This window comes from Phaseolus vulgaris, chromosome 9 (genome assembly GCF_000499845.2).
Source record: "Phaseolus vulgaris cultivar G19833 chromosome 9, P. vulgaris v2.0, whole genome shotgun sequence".
NCBI lineage: Eukaryota > Viridiplantae > Streptophyta > Magnoliopsida > Fabales > Fabaceae > Phaseolus > Phaseolus vulgaris.
The window spans coordinates 34723872-34748818 of record NC_023751.2 but is presented as its reverse complement, the minus strand read 5'-3'; the positions used below and the strand labels follow the sequence as shown (position 1 = coordinate 34748818).

General features: G+C 32.3%; 5 protein-coding genes across 5 annotated transcripts; 1 reads left to right on the top strand and 4 right to left on the bottom strand.

The window, feature by feature from the left end:
* Positions 1-1372: 1372 nt before the first annotated feature.
* On the bottom strand, positions 1373-7265 carry LOC137821753 (DNA repair protein recA homolog 3, mitochondrial-like). The gene is made up of 8 exons (XM_068626502.1): positions 7000-7265; positions 6835-6892; positions 6341-6558; positions 5861-5948; positions 4372-4544; positions 3783-3929; positions 2655-2789; positions 1373-2216 (listed from the first exon to the last, which is right to left on the bottom strand). Exons 1-8 carry the CDS (start codon positions 7069-7071, stop codon positions 1830-1832), a joined length of 1278 nt encoding a protein of 425 aa, XP_068482603.1. The 5' UTR covers positions 7072-7265; the 3' UTR covers positions 1373-1829.
* A 1913-nt stretch (positions 7266-9178) lies between these two features.
* On the bottom strand, positions 9179-12517 carry LOC137820844 (nucleosome assembly protein 1;3-like). The gene is made up of 11 exons (XM_068625126.1): positions 12322-12517; positions 12196-12239; positions 11926-12021; positions 11431-11523; positions 11018-11096; positions 10879-10940; positions 10578-10762; positions 10293-10470; positions 10162-10205; positions 9822-10011; positions 9179-9530 (listed from the first exon to the last, which is right to left on the bottom strand). Exons 1-11 carry the CDS (start codon positions 12365-12367, stop codon positions 9462-9464), a joined length of 1086 nt encoding a protein of 361 aa, XP_068481227.1. The 5' UTR covers positions 12368-12517; the 3' UTR covers positions 9179-9461.
* Positions 12518-14449: 1932 nt separating this feature from the next.
* LOC137822440 (uncharacterized) lies at positions 14450-16419 on the top strand. The gene is made up of 3 exons (XM_068627327.1): positions 14450-14578; positions 14653-15188; positions 15324-16419. The coding sequence occupies exons 1-3, from the start codon at positions 14450-14452 to the stop codon at positions 16417-16419; spliced, it is 1761 nt and encodes a 586-aa protein (XP_068483428.1).
* Positions 16420-17209: 790 nt separating this feature from the next.
* Positions 17210-17936, bottom strand: LOC137822439 (uncharacterized). Its single transcript, XM_068627326.1, has 2 exons — positions 17439-17936; positions 17210-17254 (listed from the first exon to the last, which is right to left on the bottom strand). The coding sequence occupies exons 1-2, from the start codon at positions 17934-17936 to the stop codon at positions 17210-17212; spliced, it is 543 nt and encodes a 180-aa protein (XP_068483427.1).
* LOC137821480 (protein MAIN-LIKE 2-like) lies at positions 17362-19539 on the bottom strand. Its single transcript, XM_068626086.1, has 3 exons — positions 19450-19539; positions 18619-18896; positions 17362-18523 (listed from the first exon to the last, which is right to left on the bottom strand). Exons 2-3 carry the CDS (start codon positions 18892-18894, stop codon positions 18194-18196), a joined length of 606 nt encoding a protein of 201 aa, XP_068482187.1. The 5' UTR covers positions 18895-18896; positions 19450-19539; the 3' UTR covers positions 17362-18193.
* Positions 19540-24947: the final 5408 nt, after the last annotated feature.

The following is a 24947-nucleotide window of genomic DNA, read 5'->3' as shown; positions in this document are numbered from 1 at the left end:
GTTAAACACTTTTGATTTCTTTATAAGTTATTGAGACGTTGATTCTTCCCTTTCTTTCTTTTTTTAGGGTATGGCCCTTAAAAGGTAATAGAGTTTAGGTTAACTATCTAACTATATTTTTCTTGTCAAAGTATTTTTTTTTCCTCAAATTTTTAATTCTTTTTCATTTTAAGTTCTGAAAACATTGGCACTTAAAAGGTAATAGAGTTTAAGTTAACTTTATTTAATTATATTTTTCTTGTTTAAGTTTTTTTTCTCAAATTTTTAGTTCTTTTATTTTTGTTTCTTTTGCAAGTAAGAATTTAGTACACCGCATGTGTGATTTAATAAAAAAAACGAATATATGTTAGCATAAGTTTAATGTTGTGCTTGGTTTTCTAATTATATTTTTGAAGTAAGAACTTGTTGAGTTATTCTACTGTTTTTTAGTGTTTTTCTTCAAGAGCTCAAGATTTAAAGTAAAGGAAGTTTTTGAGTGTTTTTCTCTAAGAGCACAAGATTTTAAAGTAAAGGAAGTTATTCTAATCTAATTAACTTAAGCTTATATTTCTTTATTTGGTTCAAGTGTAATTATTTAATGTGGTTTGATTATTTAAATGTTTGGTTGATTGTGATGTATCTTGAGTAAAGTTAGAGAATTTCAATATCAATTAGATAAAAAAATATGCTGATTTATAATAAAAAAAATCATTAAATAGTAACTAAATTTAGAAAATAAAAAAATTATTAAATAGTAACTAAATTTAGAAAATAAAAAAATTATTAAATAGTTACTAAATTTAATTACTAAATTTAGAGACCAATAATAATTAATCACTAAATTAGATATTAATTTAAAAATTATTAATATCTAATGTTATTTCTATTATTAATAAAATATTATAAAATAATTTTTAAATTAATTCTAAATTAATTACCAAAATTTTAGTTACTAATGTTTTAAATTCTAAATTAGTTTCTAAAAAATTAATTGAGACTAATTTAGAACAGTAGTAACTAATAGGTAGTAACTAAAACTTTAATAACTAATAGTTCAATATTAATTTAAAAACTATTTTATAAAAAAATAATAAAAACTAATTTAAATAAAAAATATATATATAATTATTTCTAATTTAACTAATATAATAACTAATTATTTTAGTCTAATTTCTAAAGTGTTAGTTGTTGTCTTCAACTTATCTCAGTCTACTAGATGAATGTTGGCTTATGCATGAGATGCCATGGAAATTCTCTAATTAGAGACTCAAGCTGCATGTTTTAAGAAATTCAAACACCAGCTCATCAAAGTTGAATAATTATATGATCAATAGTGCTGAGATGAACAGTATATATTTAAAAAGAGAAGTAGCTAGTGTAAGCTTCTGCATCATTTTGTAATCTGAAGTGAATTTTAGATCAAATCACGTGCATCTAGATACAGTTAAGTCTAATATACTAAGCTAAAATAATCTGAAAGATGTTCATCTACTAGTGTTGATTCATGCAAAAATCTTACAAGGAAAACATATACACACAGACAATCATATAAACGACTTAACTATTGATGAGCCTATTGCCCTTGATTCCTCATCAGATAGTCCTTTTTTTCTCCCATTCACAAAACTTAGATGCACCACATGGCTAGCATAAAATGACCAAAAATCTCGATTTACAAAGGCAATGTGCCTTGTGCTCACAGGGAGGAAAATTTGTTCCAAACTAGGAACCATGAGGCATCCGTTTTCACCTTGTTAGAGCCACCTTCATCCGTGACAGCCCTTCTGAGTAACGTTTCATTTTTGAAGCAGGGAAACTAGAGTACCTCATTTTTAAGGGTATTTGCAAATTTATGCTTCTACGGCAGCAGCAGCAGCAGTTTCATCAGTAGAATCTAGAGATACCATTTCTTCCATAACGTCTCCGTTCATCGCCGGATCCTCTGGGTCCAGTTCCGGCTCTACATTAAGAATCTTCTCCCTGAGCTTTGTTGCTAATTCTTGTAGACCATCGCTGTCCACCAGGAACCTCTTTAGAGCATCCTTGCCATGGAAATTCTGGCCATTATATTCATAAAATGAACCACTCTTCCTTATGAGTTTGTATTTTATGCTCAACTCAATAACCTCTGATTCTCTACTAATACCCTTGCCAAACTCTAGCTCAAACTGTGCAGTTTTAAATGGAGGGGCATGCTTGTTCTTCACAACCTTCACAAGAACCTGGCTTCCCAAAGTCTGCATAAGAAAATGCCATGAAGAATAAGTATCCATTTTTATACCATAAACTAGACCCTAATGTGTTCAAATCAATATTAAGACCTGCCGCTGTGAAATATTGCACAAGCAGAGACCACATACAAAAGATTAAGTGCGAGAAAAAATAGTCAACCATGGATAGCTAGTGAAGAGCACTAGTTTAAGGGTCAGCATCAGAACAATCTTGCAATGCATCCAACAAAAAAATAAGTAAAAAATTTTACTTGGTTCTTTATTAAAGATCTGTCTATCTAACTGTTGTTAGAGTACTTGTATAAAGGTACAAATTACAATACATTGGAAAGAGCAATCAAAAGTTCACATATTTACTCATGCTTATTTGAAACCATGCTATTTGAGAAAGCATGGGAATAGTAATGCAGTATGCATGGAAGAGAAGAATTTGATGATTTGTACCTCTTCACCCTTCTTGACAAACCCAATTCTTTTGATATTTAACCGCACAGAAGCATAGAACTTCAGTGCATTACCACCACAAGTAACTTCAGTGGGACCACCAAATCCCCCAAAAGTAGAAATCTTTGACCTCACCTGGAGAACCATACACAAGAGTTTCCATAATTAAAAGGTAACCATTTCTTCAAGTAATCTCAACAGAATTACTTCAATTTAAAAGAACAGATACGAATTCCTATATATATATATATATATATATACACACACACACACAGACAAACAGTAAAATTTAATAACATGCATGTCAAGAACATTCCCTAGGATCAAACAACTACCTCAATCAAGCACAATCAATATCACAAAAATTGGTTAAATAGCAAATAGAAACTGGCCCACCAATACTTCATTACAAATAGATCAATATCACATTCAATTAATTTAGATAATCCAGAAAACAGAAGTACATCAACATATTCCATCTCATTTTAGAGTTTACTGGACCTGATATATACACCAGGAACAAAGCTCATACCATAACATTCATAACATTTTCGAAAAAGATATTAATTAGTTGAATTTGAATAAGTGGGTATTCCAGGATGCCATATGCATGTCGTACATCCCTTGACCACAACTTATGCCGATTATTTTATAGCTTACGTTTTTTATCTCTAAAGTCACAGATAAAAGCAGGCACTATATATTTTGTACTCATGCAGCTCTAAGAGAGTAAAACAGAAAGTGGAAAGAAAATGTAGCTAGGCAATGACTGTAAAAAGGAAAGAACAAAGCTAAAAAAGGGAACAAATGTTTAATTTCAACATAACAATCAAGTAAAGATTATAAAACATGATAATTACAACAGAAAACTCGTAATAATGAACCTAAAAGCACACTGACTGTGTAAGACTAACCAACCCCAACCTCAGCCACTAATTAGAAAGCAAAGCACTTTGGCTCAGAAGGTCCACAAAACATAGTCAAAGACCAAGATGTAATGAGTACACATCAGACTATCCCAACTAATACATAGATTAGTTATGCATGCTTAATTCCTCGATATAAATAAATATCCATAATTTAACCTTAGGAAATTTGATAACAATGCAATGCAACCGTGGCTAATACCTGGTTTATAAAAACCAATATACACTGGGAAAGAGACAAGGAGTGGCACAATTTCCGAAGAGCCTGACTCATCAACCTAGCCTGCATTGCCATGTGAGCATCACCCATCTCACCATCAAGCTCACCTTTAGGAACCAGAGCAGCCACCTATAAATGGAAACATAGCAAATTGTTGAAGACATTAACTCAAAACTTATAAGAACATCAACCGAGTGAAACAAGATATCAATGAAATAGCAAAACTTCATTAAAGTTAAAAAGAAAAAAAAAAGGCTTAAATATGTTTTTAATCCCTATAAAAGATTTTGGCCCCAATAATTTTTTTTATTTTCATCCCTTTGAAATCACCCATTTTAGTCCTTATAAAATGTGTTAGTTGTTGTTTTAGTCCCTGTAAAATATTTTTCTTTGATATTCATCCCTCCAAAACTTTTGTGTCAATATTTGCCTTTTTAAGTGATTTAAAGCATTTAATAGGGTGCATTAATGTTTTCACAATTCACACTATATGCATATGTACAAAATCAATAATCACACTCACACTGAGCAAGTACCAGTTAAAACAAAACATGAAGGGTTCCATACTTACACTGTCAACAACAACTACATCAATTGAACCACTCCGAATTAAGGTATCCACAAGGCCAAGTGCTTGTTCACCACAATCGGGTTGTGAGAGAAGCAAGTTCTTAGTATTTACTCCAATTGACTCTGCAAGTGTCTTATCAAGTGCATGCTCAGCATCAACAAAGGCACAGTAGCCTGCATGATACAAACAAATTAATTAACAGAGATATATCAAAAGGTACACAGTACCAAAAGTATACACCCTTTTTGTTATTATTAAACTTATGGGAACATAAATCCAGATTATAGAAAACAGGAAAAACACAAGGGAGGATTGAATTGTGTTTTGTTTCTTCTTAAAAACTTTTCACAAATATTGTCTGATGATGATAATTCAAACAGTTTATAAAGGGTCAGCGATCTGTCAACGATTTTCTTAATAAGGATTGCGTTAGACATAGCCTTATAGTGACCCTCCCTCTTAGATTAGTACAAATGGTTACAATATACAAAACAAAAGGGATAAAGGGAAAGAGAAATACAGCCTATATTTTTAAATTGGTTTCTTTGACATAACAAACTACATCATGTTCTCAATCATTGAGTTCCACTAAGCAAACTAATGATGTGAAGTACAGCACGAGTATTCTTTGAGCACATAGTCACTCTTGCTAACCCATTGAGTATTGTTTGGGCTCCTAGCCCCCTTGAGTATTATTTCGTAACCACTCTTTGCTAACTCTTAATTAAAACTTAGTATGCTTTGTACCCAACTATTCTAGGCTAAAATTGAGTATTCTTTAAACCCAACCACTCTCGGCTACAATTTAGAATTCTTTGAAAACCCAACCACTCCTTGGCTAAAATCAAGTATTCTCTAAACCCAGTCACTCCTGGCTAAACCCAAGTATTCCACTTCTACCTAAAACCAAGTATTTTTTGGACCAAGCCATAAAACTAAGCATTCTTTGAACCTAGCCACTCTTGGCTAAAACAAGTATTCTTTGAACCCAACCACACATAGCTAAAACAAGTGTTCTTTGAACACAGCCACTCCTGGCTAAGATAAACAAAGAGTTATCTGAATCCACATATTACAAAATTGCTCACTAGAGAGTGATAGCATCTTCTGACATATATGAGGACATGTTCTCTATTCTAGGTAGCCAAGTGAACACAAACAGTGTTCTCTATGAAGCTTCTATAACCTCAATTTGTTGCTATAACCTCAATTTGGACTAGTATTTAACTTATAGCAGATTTTCAATAGTTAAATCCTATTGTTAAGACTTTTCAAAGGAAAGAATGTTAAGATACCTTAAGTTTATACGTGCTTAGAAAGAAGTTAATGATGGAACTTATAAGTTGAGCTACATAAATTGATACTTGTGCAAAAATATTACCGTCATGGTCATATAAGACAGGTGAAATTGTAATTGTATATTTAAAACAACCAAAAGCAACTGACATTTTAATTATCACTTCAAAAATAGCATAAAAAGATAACCAACCTCCTAGCTTCTGTGCTTCTGCAATCACATGTAAAGCAAGAGTTGTTTTCCCAGAAGCCTCTGGACCAAATATTTCCACAACACGCCCCTACACACATCAGTTATATAAAATAGAGGTTGCATAATGAAATATAGGATTGTTTCAATCCTTGATGCTCTTCTCGATATATGTATATCCCAAATAAGTGGCTAACATATATGGATACCAAAATGCTAGCAAGGTCTCATAACCAAAACCATATTTTGCAGTTGCAAAAACAAGATATGATAGCTATATAAATTGGTATTTTCAAAGACCAGATAAAGTTGTACAACTATAATTGGCAAATACACAAAAGAATTGTGGAGAGAAAGCTAACAAATTGAACCCCCACCCCGCACCAAAAAAAATGAAAAGGCTTATTGTTATCAACAAAAGAACTAATTCAATATATTAAAAGAGTTCAATATTGGTTCCGGTACAAAAGAATAAAAAGATACCTTTGGAAGACCTCCAACCCCAAGTGCTATATCAAGAGCAAAAGAACCAGTAGACACCACAGCAATATTTTTAGGTGACACAGAACGACCAAGCCACATGATAGATCCCTTTCCATATGCAGAAGTGATCTGATCAATAGCTTGTTGTAGGGCCACATCTTTCTTAGACATGTTCTCTTCACCTGAGTCACTTCCATCTGATTTAGACCTCCTTCTACCTTCAAGTGTACAAAAAAATTAAAAACGCTATAAACTTGTAATCAGCATCAAACTCAAAGAAAACCCCAAAAAAATAAAAAGTAGTAAAACAAAACGTTACAGGAAGAAAAAAGGCAGCAACCCCCTTACTATGACTAAAAGGCACAAAACCCATGCAATAAAAACAAGTGAAATGCACATTTTTTCTGATCCTGCTTGGTTCAGAGCAACAAATAACTACCCAAGTACGAGAGTCAACACAATAAAACCAAAATAATACTTTAGAAAACCCTTACGAGTTGAAAAGCTCAAAACTTGAGACGTGCCCAATAGTCCAGGTTTGAAGCAAAAGCGCTGCAAGCAAAATGGTACCCAAAAATCATCATCATTCATTCATTCATGAACAGAATAACTTTTTCAAAAAATATATAATCTTTAAAAATAGACATATAATGCATCACCGTCAGAAGGTCGGAATGGAAGAAAGAACGTTTAAGAATAGAAGAGCTAGCGGTGCGAAGCAGCCACGCCATGGAACAGAGGCCCTAAAAAGGAATAATAATTTGTTTTTGTTCACAAATGAAGTGTGCAGTGTCTGTTTCTGAAGTAAAATAGAACGTCTTTTTTCTCTTCTTTTTCTCTTAATTTTATATTGGTGCAATGAATTTAGGGTTTGCTTTCCCTCCATTTTCAATTTCCATTGCCATTGCCATTGCCATTTCCAATTACTAGGGAACAATTCTTTTTTGTTTTGTGTAAGGAAAGGTTCGTGTCTATTACATCTTTGTTGGGCCCGGCCCATGAAGTTTCACTGACTTAATAAGAAAAAAAAAATATAGTAATTAAACTGCTTCTTCCTGCACCTCACTTCTTCAGCCACCTCCATAAATTTTAAAATTCTCAAAAAAATTAACATTCACTAAAAAGATAAAAATAGAAACAATATTTTACACTACAGATTACGTAATCCAAAAATCAAAAACTTTCACTCCTGCAATACGTAATCCAAAACCTATTTAACAACTCACAATACTGGATTACATAATTCAAAACTTATTTAAAAAAATAAATCTTTCAAATTACATAATCCAAAAGTTAAAAATTGTCCCTTTTAAATTATGTAATTCAGAAGATTTATTTTCTTGAATTAGTTTCAAATTAGTGGTGAAGTAGGTTATGGATTGCATAATCTAAAAGTGATAATTTTAACTTTTGAATTACATAATCCTGGAAAATTATTTTCTTAAATAAGTTTTGGAGGTGCAGGAATAAATTAAGTAATCTGTAATGTAAAATATTGTTTCTATTTTTATCTTTTTAGTAAAGGATAATTTTGAGAATTTTAAAATTTATGCAGGTGGGCTAAAAAAGTGATGGAGGTGCAGGAAGAAACAGTTTAGTAATTACTGTATTATTCTGTTCTAAATTTTGTCCAAAAAATATGTTGAGGTGTAAAATTGTCTCCCTTCATTTACCTGCATGACTTTTAAATATTTAATAATTTATAACTGTTTTCAAATTTATGTCACGATTTCTACTTTACTTAAACACGTTAGGAGGTATTTAGTTGGGAAAAACAATTATTTATTGTGTGTGTTATTATTTGTTTGGTGATATTTTTTATACGATCTTAAATTTTTAATACTTCTATTTTTGTGTATGAAGTTCAATATCATTATTTTGCCTTTTCTAAGTGCAAATTGTTTTGTATTAATCAGGGATTATGAATTCAGATTCAAATGCTAGACGATAACAACTGCATCATATCCAAATATTAAGGCGACCAAACCATTAAAAATGAACTAAAGCTAGGAAAGATACAACAACAATGACTTTATGGATATTCTTACACGTATAATCTTTTATTTAACTCACTTTATTTACCTATATGAGCCTCCAACATTCTTTTGGTATTTAGAACACTAAATGAACCTCTATCTCATAAAAATATAAACTGCTAACAGTTTTACCAAGTTTTTGTGTATATTTTATCATTATCATCCTACAAGGCATTTAAAACAGTGCTTAAGCTCTATCCGTTTTGCCAGTTGAATACCAATAAGTTCTGATAACACTCGGTCCATATTGTTCACTTCCTCTGTAAACCAGAATAATTTTGATTCTCATGGATTTTAGAAAAAAGTTGAATTTCGCGAGCCTTTAGTTTTTATGGCACATATTGCAACTGCAGTTTTCATGCATTATTGATGGAAGGGGTGGGAATGGGATTTGGATTGCACTAGATCTTGCTATCAAGGGATTTGGATTGCACTAAATATTGTAACTTAACAATCTTACACCATAAAAACAATGTAGCTACAGTTAATGCTTTGAGATTTCTACTAAATTAAGTATATTTAATATCTATGAGGACTAGATGCGAAAGATATCAAAACATTCTGTTCAGTATTCAATACACACCGACATTGCCAAGGTACAAGTGCATCGCGTCATTACTTCAATTTTTTCACGAAGACATTATCTTAAGGGTAAGATCTCTAAAAAGAGTGTATAACTTTACTTTCTTGAGGACTACAGTAAATTTTGCCCCGTCTAAACATTTAACACTTTAAATATATCATTTAGGAAATACTAATTCATATTAAAAACAATTATGTATAAAAAAATTAACAAGATAAATAATAGTAACCATAGCACACGGCCTATAAAATAATTTAAGTATCTGAAATGACATACAAATTCCAACATAACAAATCACAGTATCCCTCACTATATATAATAACCACATTCTCTCCAAATGAATGGATAAAAAAAGGACTAAAATAAATTCAAACTATAGGATCTAGGGAGGAAAATGAATCAAGGACCACCAAAAACCGCACGAAATTGAAACCCACTTTTCATCAGGCACCATAGGACCTCAAAAATACTCATCAGCTGCATAACACATCAAAGAACTAAACTACTGCTGCTTGCACTCTGGAGGTCGCTCACCCTGCTGACCATCACCAATCTGTGCCCTTCCACTCTTCTGAAAATCAGAAATACAAATACAGTGACCAGAGTAATGAAAAATAAAGAGAATGTTAACTACACAATAACAAACAAACTTAAAACAAGACATCTTGGGCGAAATCATGTGTCCAGGTATAATTTCATTCAGACCACAGTCAAAATATCGGACGTTAGTGGCAGATGACTGCAACATTCCAAAGTAAATTGGTAACAATGCAGGTGAAAAACAAATACATTAATTCTGGTTCCAACCTATCAAATAACAAACAAAACAAGGTTTCGATACTCCAAATAAAATAAAGTGTACCTTCTTTTTAGTCTTAGTGTCTTCCTCCTCTTCCTCTTCATCATCGTCATCTTCGTCTTCATCCTCTTCTTCATCCTCCTCATCATCTTCGTCTTCGTCATCCTCCAGGTCTTCAAACTCATCTCCCTGAACAGCCTCCCCGGTAAACCAAGATACAGCATGAGGGATAATTTTGTCCCTTATAGTTGACCTAAACAGGAATCAAGATTAACTTATATTCAAGAATACCGAAACAAGGACTATCATTTTATGCTTGGACAGAGAATAAGATAATCATGCAACATGCGGGACAATAAAAATTATGAGGCTTGTATTAGTACAAAACATCAATTAAGCTTACCCAATGTCATAATCTTGTTCCATCTGATTCTGAAGCTCCTCAGCCTGTTGAAAAAGTGAAACTATTATAGCAATGCACAAAAGTTTCGTATTTACTTTTAGCCTCGAGTTTATTGAGACAAAATGTCATACCAAATCTTCATCAATGTCATCATCATCTTCAGGAACCTCTGGTGGTTTGAAAAAATTGAAGAAGCTTTCACAGTTTTCAGTTTTGGTAATTGGTTTAGCATTCTTTGAACCCTTCTTGGGCTTTTTCTTCAACACCTTCTGAGTCAAGCATTTTCCCGGGTACCATTCAATTTCCGTCCTATTAAAAAGGGTAGAAACCAAAACTTAATCTACATCGAGCCTAAACCCTTTGGACAATATTGTAAACACATTACATAACATAATCGTGTAAAATGAACACCATACCCAATTGCTTTCTCCAATATAGGTTCATCCTCATCAATCATATGATATGTTTTAGTCAAGACAGAGTTTGAAAAGTAAGTATTGGTATCAAAGAAAAACTCAAGCTTGAATCCTTTAGGGTTTTCTACCCGGCTCCACTTGATGTCTTTTAGAAACTTGAGAGCACCTTCATCACGCTCTGAAATCTAGTTCACAAAAAAAACAGTAAAAGGATCACTTAAAACATAATTTTTGGGGTCCAACTAAAGATGTAAATTTGAGGCAAAACTCAGAAGATTCAGCTGGTAAGAAATTGACCAACCTCTTCAGCCAACACATCATTATTTTTCATTGCATTGAGCCAAAAAGAAGGTACTCCTTTCTCTACAAGTCACAAGGAAATTGCTATCTCAGATAATTGAAACAACAGAATAAGGATTCATTATATAGTCTCTACCCACCATTATCCTCTTCTGATTCATCGGTTGTTTCATTTGCTGCCCCGTCCACTTCAGTAACACCATTTACTATATCAAAGCGCTGCATCCATATATTAATAAGTTCATTGACAAGGATATTACATCAAATTATCCAATACAAATCAGAATCAAGAATTTCAAAATAGATTAAAAGATCATTAATAGAAACAAAAATGTCTGCCTTATATAGCATCAAGTCTGATATGTGCGAGAAGCAGATTATGCGACACAGAAAGATATCTTAAACATCATAAGCATGTCTCTACATTACATAAACAAAATTGTCTTCCTTAAATAGCATCAAGTTTGTTATCTACGAGAAGCAGATTATGCAACACAGAAAGATAACTTAAACATCATATGCATGTCTCTACATTACAGAATACTCAGGATACCTTTGTGTACAACGGCTGATACAACTTTTGGTACTTAGCTTCAAGAGCTTCTCTCTCCTTAAAGAATTCAGCCTCTATTTCATCATGTTTACCCTGAACATTCAACAAACATATTAGGAAGCTGACATAGCCTAATTATAAAAAAAGACAGATTAATTACGGAGAAGCTCATGTCAAAAACAATCAGTGAAAAGGGTCTAACCGTAGAGATAAAACTCCAATTCAAAATCAACACTCAAAACAATTGTTTTACCCGCATAACAAATGTAGATATAGTCAGGGCGAACCACAAAAGTCATAAAATATCGAAATAAAGAAGTTCACATCATTGCAAAAACGTTCTTTCCCAGTCAAACCTTACTTTTGATTATACAAAAGTTCAACAAAAACAATAAACTCCACAAATCAATCCTCCCAATTTAAAATTTGAACTTATAAAAATATAAGCAATCCACAAAAAGCAGCAGCGCCATAATTAACAAAAAGAGTATATACCTGAATCTCCCTAAGAGATTCAACACGCTTCCTGACGACAGGCGATAGAGTCTCCAGAATATCATAATGCTGTCCAGCAAGACTCTGTATCTTACTCTGCACAAAAAATTCAGTCCAGCAAAAATCAAATACCAATGAAAGAATCCAATACTCAAGCAAACAAAACAAAAATTGTATTCCGGCGAGGCAAACAGAAGAATCGTTATCCTTAAAAACCTTACAAAGAGTAAACAAATTCGATTTGAGGAAGTGCAAAACAGTTAAGGATACCTTGAGAGCACTGACTAGATCGGCGCGATTGTCTTCGTTGAGTGCTGCACAGAAAAACCAAAGGAAGTGAGGAAAATTAAAATTGAAAAGGAAGATTGAGAAAAAGAGAGAGGAAGGAGAAAGAACCTGAAGTGAGATCGGTCATGGTGATGTTCTGGTTGTTGTTGGACATTGAGAAGAGAAGAAGGTTGAAGAGGAAAAGAGGGAAAAGAGGGAAAAGAGGAAGAGAACTAAAACCCTAGAAAGAGGGAATGAAGCAGGGTTTGACGAATCCTCTTCTCACACTCTTTTTAAACAACACTCCTTACCCTCTCACCCTACTACTATTACTATTTACTACTACTATTTTATTTTCATAATTAAATAATTCAATATGCTCAAAATATAAGAAAATATTTCTTTAACACCGGAAAAGTAAAATATATATACTTAAAAAATCATTATAATGATATTTTAAATTAAAAATAAATAAAATGTTAATTTATGTATTTTACTGTATATGGTGTTAACATATTATCCCAGAAATATATTCTATGAAATCAAAATATACCATTTTTTAAAAGGAAAAATTATCTAATTACACTATTTTTTAAATAAATTTACGCAACTACTTTTTTAGGTTGGACTTTGGGTTCTGAGATCAATTTTGAATCTCAATTTGGTATTCTTTTGCTGAAAACTTGTCAGAATTTGGCTTTATAGGACTCGAATTTCTATATATAAATAGAAAAATAAATATGAGTATAAATATAATAAAAGTATACTATTAATAAATAAATAAATATCGATGTTTTAATTTAGTAAATGAAATTGTAAAATAATATTATATTAAAAATTAATAAGTTTTGCAAATATTTTTAATTCATCATTACTATTAATTAAAATTGGTACTAAATTTATGATATCATTATTACTGAAAATAAATTTATTATTATTAATTAAAATGTTTTTTGTATTATTATTGAGAAATTGTAATTTTTAAAGATGTTGTTTAAAGAATAAATAATGTACTAGATTAGTTTATTAAAGGGGTTTTTTTAGTTAATCATAATTTAAATATTTTTTTAAACATAATTAATCGTTAACTTAAATATATAATAGTTAGGACACGTATTATTTAAGGATAGTTATTTACAGTGAATTTTTAAAATTTAAATTATTATTTAAGCTAACGTTAAAAACATTAATTTAATATTAAAATTAATAATGTATTAAATTCATTGATAAAAATTTAAAACATACTATAATAATAAATTTAATTTGCAGATATATTTTTTTATATTTGGTATCAAATTTATTAATGATAAAAGTTTTATTATTATATTAGATTTATTGATTATTGGAATAATTATTAATAAATGAATAATAATTAAACAAATTATATTTTTAAATTTATGTTTAAGTTAAATCATTTCTCATAAAATATTAAATTAAATCTAATAAAATTAATTATTATACTAAAAACAGTGGTGCCTCAGTGTTTTAAGATGTTACAGTGTAATAGGATTGGAGAAACATGCATGGAGAGGATTTGACCCAACTTTCCTTTTCAGTTTGGCTTGTTCTTCCTGCACCCCACGTTTTTCTTCCTGTACCCCACAATTTTAAATATTCTATCATTAACCTTGAGCAAAAGTTTGAAAAGGGCAACGTTCAGCACTTTCACAGTCACTGCTCATCTTCATCCTTGGGTTTCAAGTGTTGTGGAGGTTCTTCATAATTGTTGAAAGCAAGGCGGAGGAGTACACAACGTTGCCGAAGTGTTGTCTCGGTTATAGAGGTAAGAGTAAAGGCTTTTTTTAAGAAACACAGTGGTTATGGAAATTTCAGAATTACCGGATATCAGGATCCGATAATACCTTCCGAATTCATGAATCCGGAATAAATGAAATAATGTGTTCCGGATGAGGGGGTGTTCCAGAAGTAAAATGCCATAATATGTTGTTCTCTGAATTTCTGAATCCGGAAGCTTAAATTTCATTACGGATGGGTTGATCCGGTACAGTATTTTGTGTTATGGATTCATGAATCCGAAATGCTTTACTTGCATTACGGATTTATGAATCCAAAATTATATTTTGTGTTATGGTGCATTCCGGATTCATGAATCTGGAATGGTTTTTTTGTGTTATGGATTCCTGAATCCATAATAGTCTTTTTGAGTTATGGATTGTTGGATCCGGAATGATTTTTTTAACTTATGGATTCATGGATCCGGAAATAATTTTGTTTTATTTTTTTTATTTGTAGAAGCATGGACAGTAGTGAAGAATTTGAACAACAATTATATGATGGTGTGAATGTGTGGGATGATGATGATATTGAGAAGTCATTATCTAAATCGAAGGGATATGAATGTACAAATGTGTTTACTACAGATGAGGTAAAGTTAAGTTTGTAAAGTATTTTTAAGTTGTTTGTTAATTAGTAAATAATTTGTTATGATAACTTTTGTAGGTATTTTGTACTCGGGATGAGCTCCTAAAGTGGGTTGGAAAAGTTGGGTTTGACATTGGTTTTTGTATTGTGATATTGAGATCGGATACTTCAACTGGCCAACGAGGAAGGAAAACATTTGTGTTATTAGGTTGTGAGAGAGGAGGTCAATACAGACGATATAAGAAGAATTTACAGGTTACTGAGAGTGGAATTAGGAAATGTGGTTGTCCTTTCAGATTACGAGGGTATCCAGTAAAGAGTGGTGAAGGGTGGATATTAAAATTAATTTGTGGGTCTCATAATCATGAGTTGGCAAATACATTGGTTGGTCATCCATATGCTGGTAGGTTCACATGTAGTGAGAAGTCAATGCTTATGGACATGACAGACAGTTCGGTGAAGCCTAGAAATATTTTGCTGACATTGAAAAAGCATAATAAGAAAAATGTGAGAACAATAAAGCAAGTTTATAATGCACAATATATGTACAAAAAATCAGTACGAGGTGATAGAACTGAAATGCAACAATTGATGATGTTACTTGAGCGTGATATGTATGTCCATTGGTCTAGGTTTGAAGAAGGGACGAATGTTGTGCAAGATTTATTTTGGACACACCCTGATTGAGTGAAGCTATTGAATGCCTTTAACATTGTATTGATGATGGACAATGCCTATAAAACTAATAGGTATAGGATGCCCTTGTTTGAAGTTGTTGGTGTAACCTCAACGGGATTGACCTTCAGTGTTGCATTTATGTTACTCGCATCAGAACATCATTATAACTTTGTATGGGCCCTTGAGAAGCTGAAAGGTTTGTTTTTGAGATTTGATTCGTACCCGAAGGTTGTGGTTAGTGATAGAGATATTGCTCTAATGAATGCAATAAATGTTGTGTTTCCCGAAGTTGCTAATTTGTTATGTCGTTTTCACATTGATAAAAATGTTAAAGCTAAATGTAAAATGATTGTTCATCCAAAAGAGGAATGGGATCAAGTGATGGAATCTTGGGGAGCAATTGTTGATTGTGAAAATGTAGAGTCCTATGAACATCGCGTTGAGGCATTTAATGTTGTTTGTTCACCATGGCCTATATTTACTGAATATGTGATTAGTACTTGGTTAAATCCACATAAAGAAAAGTTTGTTAAGGCTTGGACGGATAAAGTCATGCACTTAGGCAACACGACAAGTAACAGGGTTGAGGCTGCACATTGGAGTTTAAAGAGGATCCTTGAGACGTCAATGGGGGACTTATGCTTTTGTTGGGAATCCATTAATAAGATGATCATCTTACAACATAATGCAATTAAATCTTCATTTGAAAAAAGTTTGCATGTAGTGAGTCATGTCTTCAATGTAACAAGATATAAGAAATTGTTTGGCTTCGTATCGAAATATGCCTTGCAGTATATTGCAGAAGAGAGTGATCGAGTTCAATATGTTGGTTTAGATAAATCTCGTTGTGGGTGCACCATTAGATCTACTCATGGCCTTCCTTGTGCTTGTGAATTGGCTTCTTTTGGTGTGGGTAGCATACCATTGCAGTCAGTGCATCTCATTTGGACACGATTAAGCTTTTTAGATATTTCAAGTGATGATACTTCAGCAGAGTTGTCCATCCAACAAGAGTGGGTTGTCATCATGAATCGTTTCAAGGAGGTTGACATGGCTGGTAAGATTAACATCAAAGCCAAATTACGTGAGATTACCTATCTAGATAACACGTCTTTATGTCCACCAAGGGAGAAAGTCAAAACAAAAGGTGCACTAAAAGGGCGTTAGAGTAAATTTGGTAGATCAACGAAGCGAATTCCTTCTTACTTTGAACATGTTGATGCCATTCTTTCACAACATGATAGTTCATCTAGTTTGAAATGTAGCAAGGGATTTATTTCAGAGACTCCTCCAACCAAATCAATACCAATGCTACAACAATTTCTGGTGGGAATTCATCCTTACATTGTTGATATTGTTGATGTTAAGGCTAACGGTCATTGTGGCTATCGTGCGGTTGGTGCATTATTGGGTATGGGAGAGGAGTCATGGGCTATTGTACGCATGAACTTGCATAAAGAACTTTGTCAATGGCGTCAAGAATATATTGATTTGTTTGGCGGGGATGAACGATTTGAATTTTTGAAAAATTCACTTCTAGTTGACCACGTGGTAATTGTATTCATTCTAAATGATGTTATTAATTGTAAAAAGGTGTATAAGTGGATTAACTTGTTACATTTTCTTCTATTTGCAGATAAGTACAGATAAGTGGATGACAATACCAGATATGGGATACGTTATTGCAAATCGATATAATGTGATTGTTGTGTGTTTATCTCTTAAACAATCATTGACTATTTATCTATTAAGATCCCAACCTCCAACAGATTTTAATCATCACCGCATCATCTGTATTGGACATGTTCATGGAAATCATTTTGTTCAGGTTTGTTAAACTTCATTATCAATGAATTTTAGGAATCATAGAAAAACATAATTAATGACATTGCTTACAATTTTTAACAGGTTCAGTTGCAAGAAGGTTGCCCGATTCCACCAACATATATTTTATGGTCTACTCATTGTTATCCAATTGCCAAAACATGGTGTTCATATTATACTAGTCGGATGCAAATGTTTACACAGATTATGTCCATTAGACGACATTTATAGTTGTAATTGCATTGATAAATGAATATGTTAACATTCTGACTATTATAAATGCGGAAGAAGAATTGTCTAATTTCATAACCAAAGTGTTCATTCATCAAATTCAAAAATAATTGCAAACTAAGTCTTTCTACACAGGTTCCAACATCAGCTGCTAATACTACACCCTGTACGAGGTTAGCATTATAATCTAACCATCGATGGCCGATATCAGATGTGGATGGATCGCCATGATGAACGGTGGTTGTGTGACTAGGAATACACTGTATATATCCAAACTGTCTGAGTACACGTTCAGGCAAATGCATCTGCCTACAACCCCTCAACCGAATGTACCCTGAAAATAATGAAATCCACTCAAAAGGACGCATCACTTTATGCTCTTCATAAGACATCCATTGAACAACACCAACACAGAGGCTATCTAATTGCATCCGAACTGAGGCAAGTGTGGACAACCTACTCCCGACCACATATTTCATACACCGCGGCTCATCCTCAACATAGTCATCCCGAAGCTGTCGGTGTTCAATACTCGGAAAGTGCTCATATATCCATGATGAAAATAACGTGACATACCCAACTAACTGTCTAGTATTTGCATAGGAACCATCTCCCAACTGCTCATACATGTGGGTCAAAGTAGCTGCTGCCCACGAGTATCCTCCGGTGTGTCTTAAATCTACAAATAATCCCAAGTAGGATACACTAACCGACGTAGCACTCTTATCTGCAAAGATGGTGCAACCTACTAGGTGTAGCAAATATGCCCGTGCAACAACAATTCATTGTCTCTTGGTACATGCGTCCTCATACATCTCCCTCAACCAGCTTAGACGCACATGTCCACCCCGACAATGACGAGTCTCAGTAGCTGCTACTCCCTAATCTACACGAAGTGAATCAACAAGCAAATCGGTCGTCGTAGCTGTATCCAAGCTCGATACGTGTAGAATTGCCCCATAATTGGGAGGTGCAACAAATTCGACACATCATCCAATGTGATAGTCAACTCACCTACAGGCAGATGAAATGAATTTGTCTCTGGGTGCCACCTTTCTACAAAGGCACACAACAGTCCTTTGTCTATCGTGTCATAGCTTGCCCCAATAAGTGCAGCTAAACCTGACAACTCCACTGCAGGTAGTAACCGACGATGAGGAGCACCCATCTTACTCATTTTTCGACCATGAGACACCAATTTTAACTCTCCTTGATCCTAATTTAACCAACCAAAATCATATACAATTTAATGAACGAAAGTCATATCAAATTAACAATGAACAAGTATCATATTACAACATATTTACTTACCACACCATTCCATAATTGCATGGCCACATGGTCTTCATAACCTGTCAATGGTGTCCTATCCCGTGGACCTCCAGGATAACCTTCACCTTCTATTTCAGGTGCGTCTTCATCCTCCACCTCCATTTGGGGTTCAGCTTCTTCAAGTTCAACATCAACATCTTCTGCACCTTCATGTTCAACATGTTCTTCATCTTCATTAACATGTCTTCTTCTTCTAACAGAGGTTGTGGGACGTAGACGATCACCTTGTGAACCTCCTCCCCTAGTCTTCACCATTTCTGTTCAATTACACCATTCAAGTTATATTCAGCTTATATTGATAAACCTGCATAAATTTGCATGTGGTACCCTGCACTAACAGTGTACATGTCATCTAATTCTAATCTTTTATAAAGTATACATGAACATTTGATGAACCTTTCCTTGGCTGTCGAAAATGCTTAGCTATTTTTAGAGGTAAAGGAGAAGTTCCAAGCAAAAAAAACGAAGCAAAAAAAATAGAGGAATAGTAAACAGAGGTCTAATGGTTTTCCTACTTCAATAACCATTTACGAATTAAAGCTTTTGCTACATATAAACACTACCGGATTCATAAATCTGGAATACTACCGGATAACCAAATTCGGACTACTACCGGATCAACAAATCCGGAAAGGTGACGGATCCTCACATCCGGGAAACTACCGGATCCACAAATCCGGGAAAGTACCAGATTCCCAAATTCGAAAATCTACCGGATTCTGTGATTTGGAATGTGAAATAACATTTACGGAAACAACAATCCATGAAAAAAACGGATCTCAAAGTCTGGAACACATGAATGATACTTACCTTTATGAATGAGAGATGAATGAGATTTGGAAGAAGAAGCCGAGATTCAATGTGTGTTGCGCCGCTGCTATCGAAGAAGACGCTGCCTCCACGCACAAATGGCAACCATTTTAAGTTTTTAGGGTTTTATTACATTAAGGGTAATTTTGGAATTTTAAAAATTTAAAAGGGTAATTTTGTTTTTGCACAAGAGTGTGGGGTGCAGGAAGACAAATGTGGGGGTGCAGGAAGAAACTGCCTTTCAGTTTTAACTAGGTTTTAGTCTTTTTGTATTGGAGAAACATGCATGGAGAGGATTTGACTCAACTTTTTTTTCAGTTTTAACTAGGTTTTAGTCTTTTTGTATTTTTCAGTTTTAACTAGGTTTTAGTCTTTTTTTTAATATATACATGCATTTTATTCTGTAATACACAAGTGAATACAAAAAAATATATTATTTTTCTGTTTTTCTCTCTTTTATATTTGAGTCATTGTCTCTTTTTGAATTGTAATTGGGGTTCATTGGAACTTTTTTTCTCCATTTCGATTACGTACGCTCCATTAAAACACTCAGACAAGCAATAATTATATTTATTTATATATATATATATATAAAGAATAAAGTTTGAACATTGCAATTATATGTTTGTGCTTTGATGTTTATGTGCTACCAATAGTGTTGTCAATGTAATTGATTTGTGTTCATAATGGGAAAAAATAGTGATAATAATAATGAAAAATAAAATAAAAAAATGTAAATAATGTTGAGAAAATCAAATGATAATTGAATATTGAATAAATTAACACAAAATATATTAATTTTATTTATTTATGCACCTTTTTTATTCAACAATAGTATGTGAAGTTATGAAAGTTACAAAGTATGTCTTCAAAAATAGTTGTGCATTGCTCTTTTGTATTGAAAAATAATTTAATCTTGTTTTAAGATTTTCAAAAAAATTAAAGAGTCAATTTTTTTAGGATATATCAAAATTGGATCATATCAGCAACATAAATGTCAACTTTTATTTGAGTAAAGTATGGGTGGCAAAGTGGGGCGGATCGTGTGGACGGGTCCGCTAAAAAAAATGTGGGGTGGATCGCATAACCCGCAGCCCGCGCGGGCTAAGTGCGGGGAGGGGCAGGTTGGCTCGCATAACTTTAAAATGTAGAATTTTTTTTTACACCTCCATATTTTCTTCATGTAGACTCATATTTCACATTTTGGAAATTTTAATAACATCTTACAACGCATGTCTTGTGGAAATAATATTATGATATTATTTACCTAATGCATCTAAATAAAAAATTTCAAAAATTTCATTTAAAAATTTAATTTTTAAAAATATTTCTTATGCGGACTAGCCCGCAAGCCAACCCTTATGCGGGGCGGGCTAGAAAGATCAGCCTGCATATTCTATGTGGGGCGGACCTATGCGGGGCGGGCCAGCCTGCATTGCCTCCCCTAGAGTAAATTCATAATCAATTTTAAATTCAACAACTCTAAATATATATACATATATATATATATATATATTTTTTTTTTTTTTATCTCCATAAATCAATAATATATTCTATTTAAGATTAATGAGTATGGGTATTTATTGAATGATAATTTTCCTTGTCGAAAACATAGAATGTGAGTACGAAAATTATTTAGTGTCGAATATTATGGCTCCTTGCTTGTGGTTGTCAAAGGAAAGGCTCCCTTCTATGAAATTGTTGGAGTTTTGTGACAAGTTTATCTATGTTGTTGTCATGGTTAATGATATTGTCATAAAAGAGAGATTTGAATGTAGCTTAATGCAAAGAGTTTGTCATCAATTGCCATAAGCATATGTTTATAGGTTGTTTAAAATAATTTGAACCACATTAAAATTAGATATAGCAAAAACATGTGTACACGCAAATATTTGTGGGTTTTACCAAGATAGATATCAAACAATTACTCTTAAAACTAATAAAATTAATGGTTATATTCAAAACATGCATAACACAAAGCATAAATATCATCAACAGAAATGATAATTGAATACTAAATAAATGAAAACAAAAAATATATGGGGTCATTCATGTCTTCAAAAGCAGTTATCTGCATAACTCTTTTGTACAGACAAATAATTCAATTTTGTCTAGTGACTTTTTAGAAAACAATAAAGGTTTAAAATCTCATAATTTATACCAAAATTGGATCATGTTAAGAACATAAATATAAAATTTTACTAAAGCAAAGTTATGGTCAAGTATGAATTGAACAACTCAAAGAGAAATATGATATTTCAACTTTGTGAGCTTTTTTTTGGACCTCCATAATCCAATGTTCATAACACACTCTACCCGTGATCAATGAGTGTTGGTGTTTACTGAATGATAGCTTTGTTAGAATTAGTGACCTAAATAAGAGGGAGTGAATTGTTTTCACAAGATGTCCGCAAAGTTTGAAGGTAGAGTGAAAAGTTCTAAAAAATTAACCAATTGATTTTTGGTTCTACTCAATAAAATTTTGTTTTAAGGTTATTTTCAGAAAATTAACCTATTATTTTCACAAAACAACGGGTTGTTTATACCAACAGAATATGAAATCAAGTTAAAACAATTTATAAGAGTAGAGATAGAGAGAATCACACAAGAAGTTTATATTGATTCACTATTAACCAAGAGTTACATCCAATCCTTAGTTAACCACTGAGAATTTATTATGTAATCAAATCTAGATTACAAAACACACACCAAGAGTGATGTTCTTGAATCCCTAAAGAATACACACCACAGTTTTCAGAAACCCTTTCTGAAACTGCCTTACACACAAAAATATCGTTTTCAAAGAGAAGAAAATAAAATACATCGAGGTATTACAAAGCTATAGTTTAGAAGTATACAAAACTCAATCTTATTCCATACACTTGAGATGATCTAAAGCTTTTGAATTCTTGAAAAATGTTTTAAGTAATCTCTCTTTCTTAGAGTCTCAAAAAGAATATCAACAACCTTTATATAAACTCAATAAAGTGGTAAAAGTTATTATATCATAAACTAAAAGCAGTTAGAAGCATTTAAAATAAGTACAAACCACTTAACAGAAATATGTTATGAAAACAACAGGTTGTTTTCCAAAACAGTCGATTGAAATAATTTTCCTATTAAGGTTTTCATAAAATCAATCAGTTGGTTTATCGAAATAACCAATTGTTTATGTTTGACAAAAAGACAAAACAAAGCAAAACTTTTCCAGATCATTTTAAAAACAACTAAGTGTCAAACAAGAGGTTGTTTCGACATTTCAACAAGTTGAAATTTCACAGCCTTTTAGAAAACCCATATTTTCAAAAATATAAAGATTCAAATGAGTTTGGATCATCTTAAGGAGTCAATTAACAAGTTAACAACTACTACACAACACACACCCAACAACAAAGTCTTTAAGTTTGTTACATAAATTTGGAAGCATCAAAACATCTTCTTCAACAAACTTTCCTTTCCCGAAAATAGAAAAAGGTGAGAAAATCTTTTGGACTATAAGATATTATCACTCAATATATGTGTCATTAAAGTAAATAATTCATTCAATATTTAGTGCATATTGTTAGGGTTTTAGTGCAAAGTGTTCTTATGTTGTTGACATGGTTAATGATATTAGCATAAAAGTGACATTTTTTACACTTAGAGGTGAAGATGATGATTGGTTCTTGATGTAGATTCACCCTGAAATTGCTATGCAACGGGAATAGGAAAGAAACAAATGAACCCTAATCAAGCACAAGCAACAGTAATGGAAGCGTGAGAAGAGCGTAATGTTGAGACTAAGAAAAGGAATATTATTTCACATTAACCTTTTAGTAATGCATAGAATGTGTATATAAAATAAAGGCGGTTTCTTTTTGCACCCCTACATTTTTCTTCCTGCACCCCATAATTTCATAAATTTCGAAACTGACCCCACAATTTTGGGATCTGGGAGTGTGTTACGAATTCATCAATCTGGAAGTGTGCTACGAATTCATCAATCTGGAAGTGAATCATGTTGCATTCTGGATGAGGGGGTGTTCTAGAAGCAAAGTTTGCATAAATTATTGATTTCCGGATTGCTGAATCTGGAAGTCTAATTTCTATTACGAATTGGTGGATCCATAATATTTTTTTCAATTATGGATTTCTGAATTCATAATGCATATTTTGAATTACGAATTGGCGGATCCAGAATGATTTTTCCAATTATGGATGTTTTGCATTTTTTTTATTTTGGATTAACACTATCATTCATGTATTACCGGAAGCATTAATCCGGGAGATTATCGGATGCGCCAATCTGAAAATTTACCGGAAGCGTCAATCCAAAAATTTACTGGATTTCATAATCCGGAATAAAAAGAAAAATGTACAGTTTATATAGGACAATTTTGTCTTTGTCTTTGTAGGATGCAGGAAGAAAAATGTAGGAGTGCAAGAAGAAACTGCCTAAAGTAAAAGGGGGTTGCCTAAACAAGTGGCAGAAAAACTAATGGACTTATGCAATAAGGTAGATCCAATTTACTTAAAACATCATAATTTAAGAACATTTGTAGGTAGCATAATGAAAATAGATTGTAATGAGCAAATAATCTCCATAAGCATAAATAGTTTGGAACAATTCAAATTGTTGAAATTAGGGATAAGGCAAAAAAACGAACTCATGAATATTCATTGATAAAATCCACAATGGATACCAAACAGGTTCTTATAATAGATACTCATAAATAATAGTTATGAGTATTTTAATCAATAATTTGTTAATAAGGATAATGATGTGTATCTTAGTATTCAATCTATGGGTACTCACATTCGTTCTCACTTACTTCTGATTTGAATTTTCTTTCTTTAAATCAATTCATTCATCAAAGTAAAGTTATTGGAGAAAAATATTAACAATTAAGGAATTTTGTATAATTTATTTTATAGATTTATGTTTTTTATTTAGATTTGTGGACTCCATATTATTTTCCAGACATTTATTTTATTTAATCTTATACTTTGGTGCAACTTATTTGAATTTCTAGTAACTTACTCACTAAACTATTGCATAATATATCATCCAAAATTGTATTAACTTATATTAACTCATTTATAATCATTTATAAATTGTAATGCAAAAATAAACTTATATTAACTCATTTATAATCATTCAAATCAAACACACCAAGATAATTTTTTTTTATTCATCTCTCATTTATTTCACTTTCTTTCATTGAATTCAAACAATTTTTTTCGCTATATTTCTTTTCCTTTCCTTACTTTCATTCTCTCAGCTTTCTACCAACTCATCAAAACAAAAGCTATATGTAGCAAAATAAAATTAAGGTGAAAGAAGATAAAAATAGGAGAAACAAAACACCATTTTTTTAATGTAGAAAGAACTATTTAAAATTAGCTAATAAGATTGGAAATACATATTCAAATAAGGTTAATCAAGTTTAAAACTTAGTATTAAAAAAAATAAAAAATATTTAGATTGAATTACTTAAGCCACTCAAACCAAGTTTCAA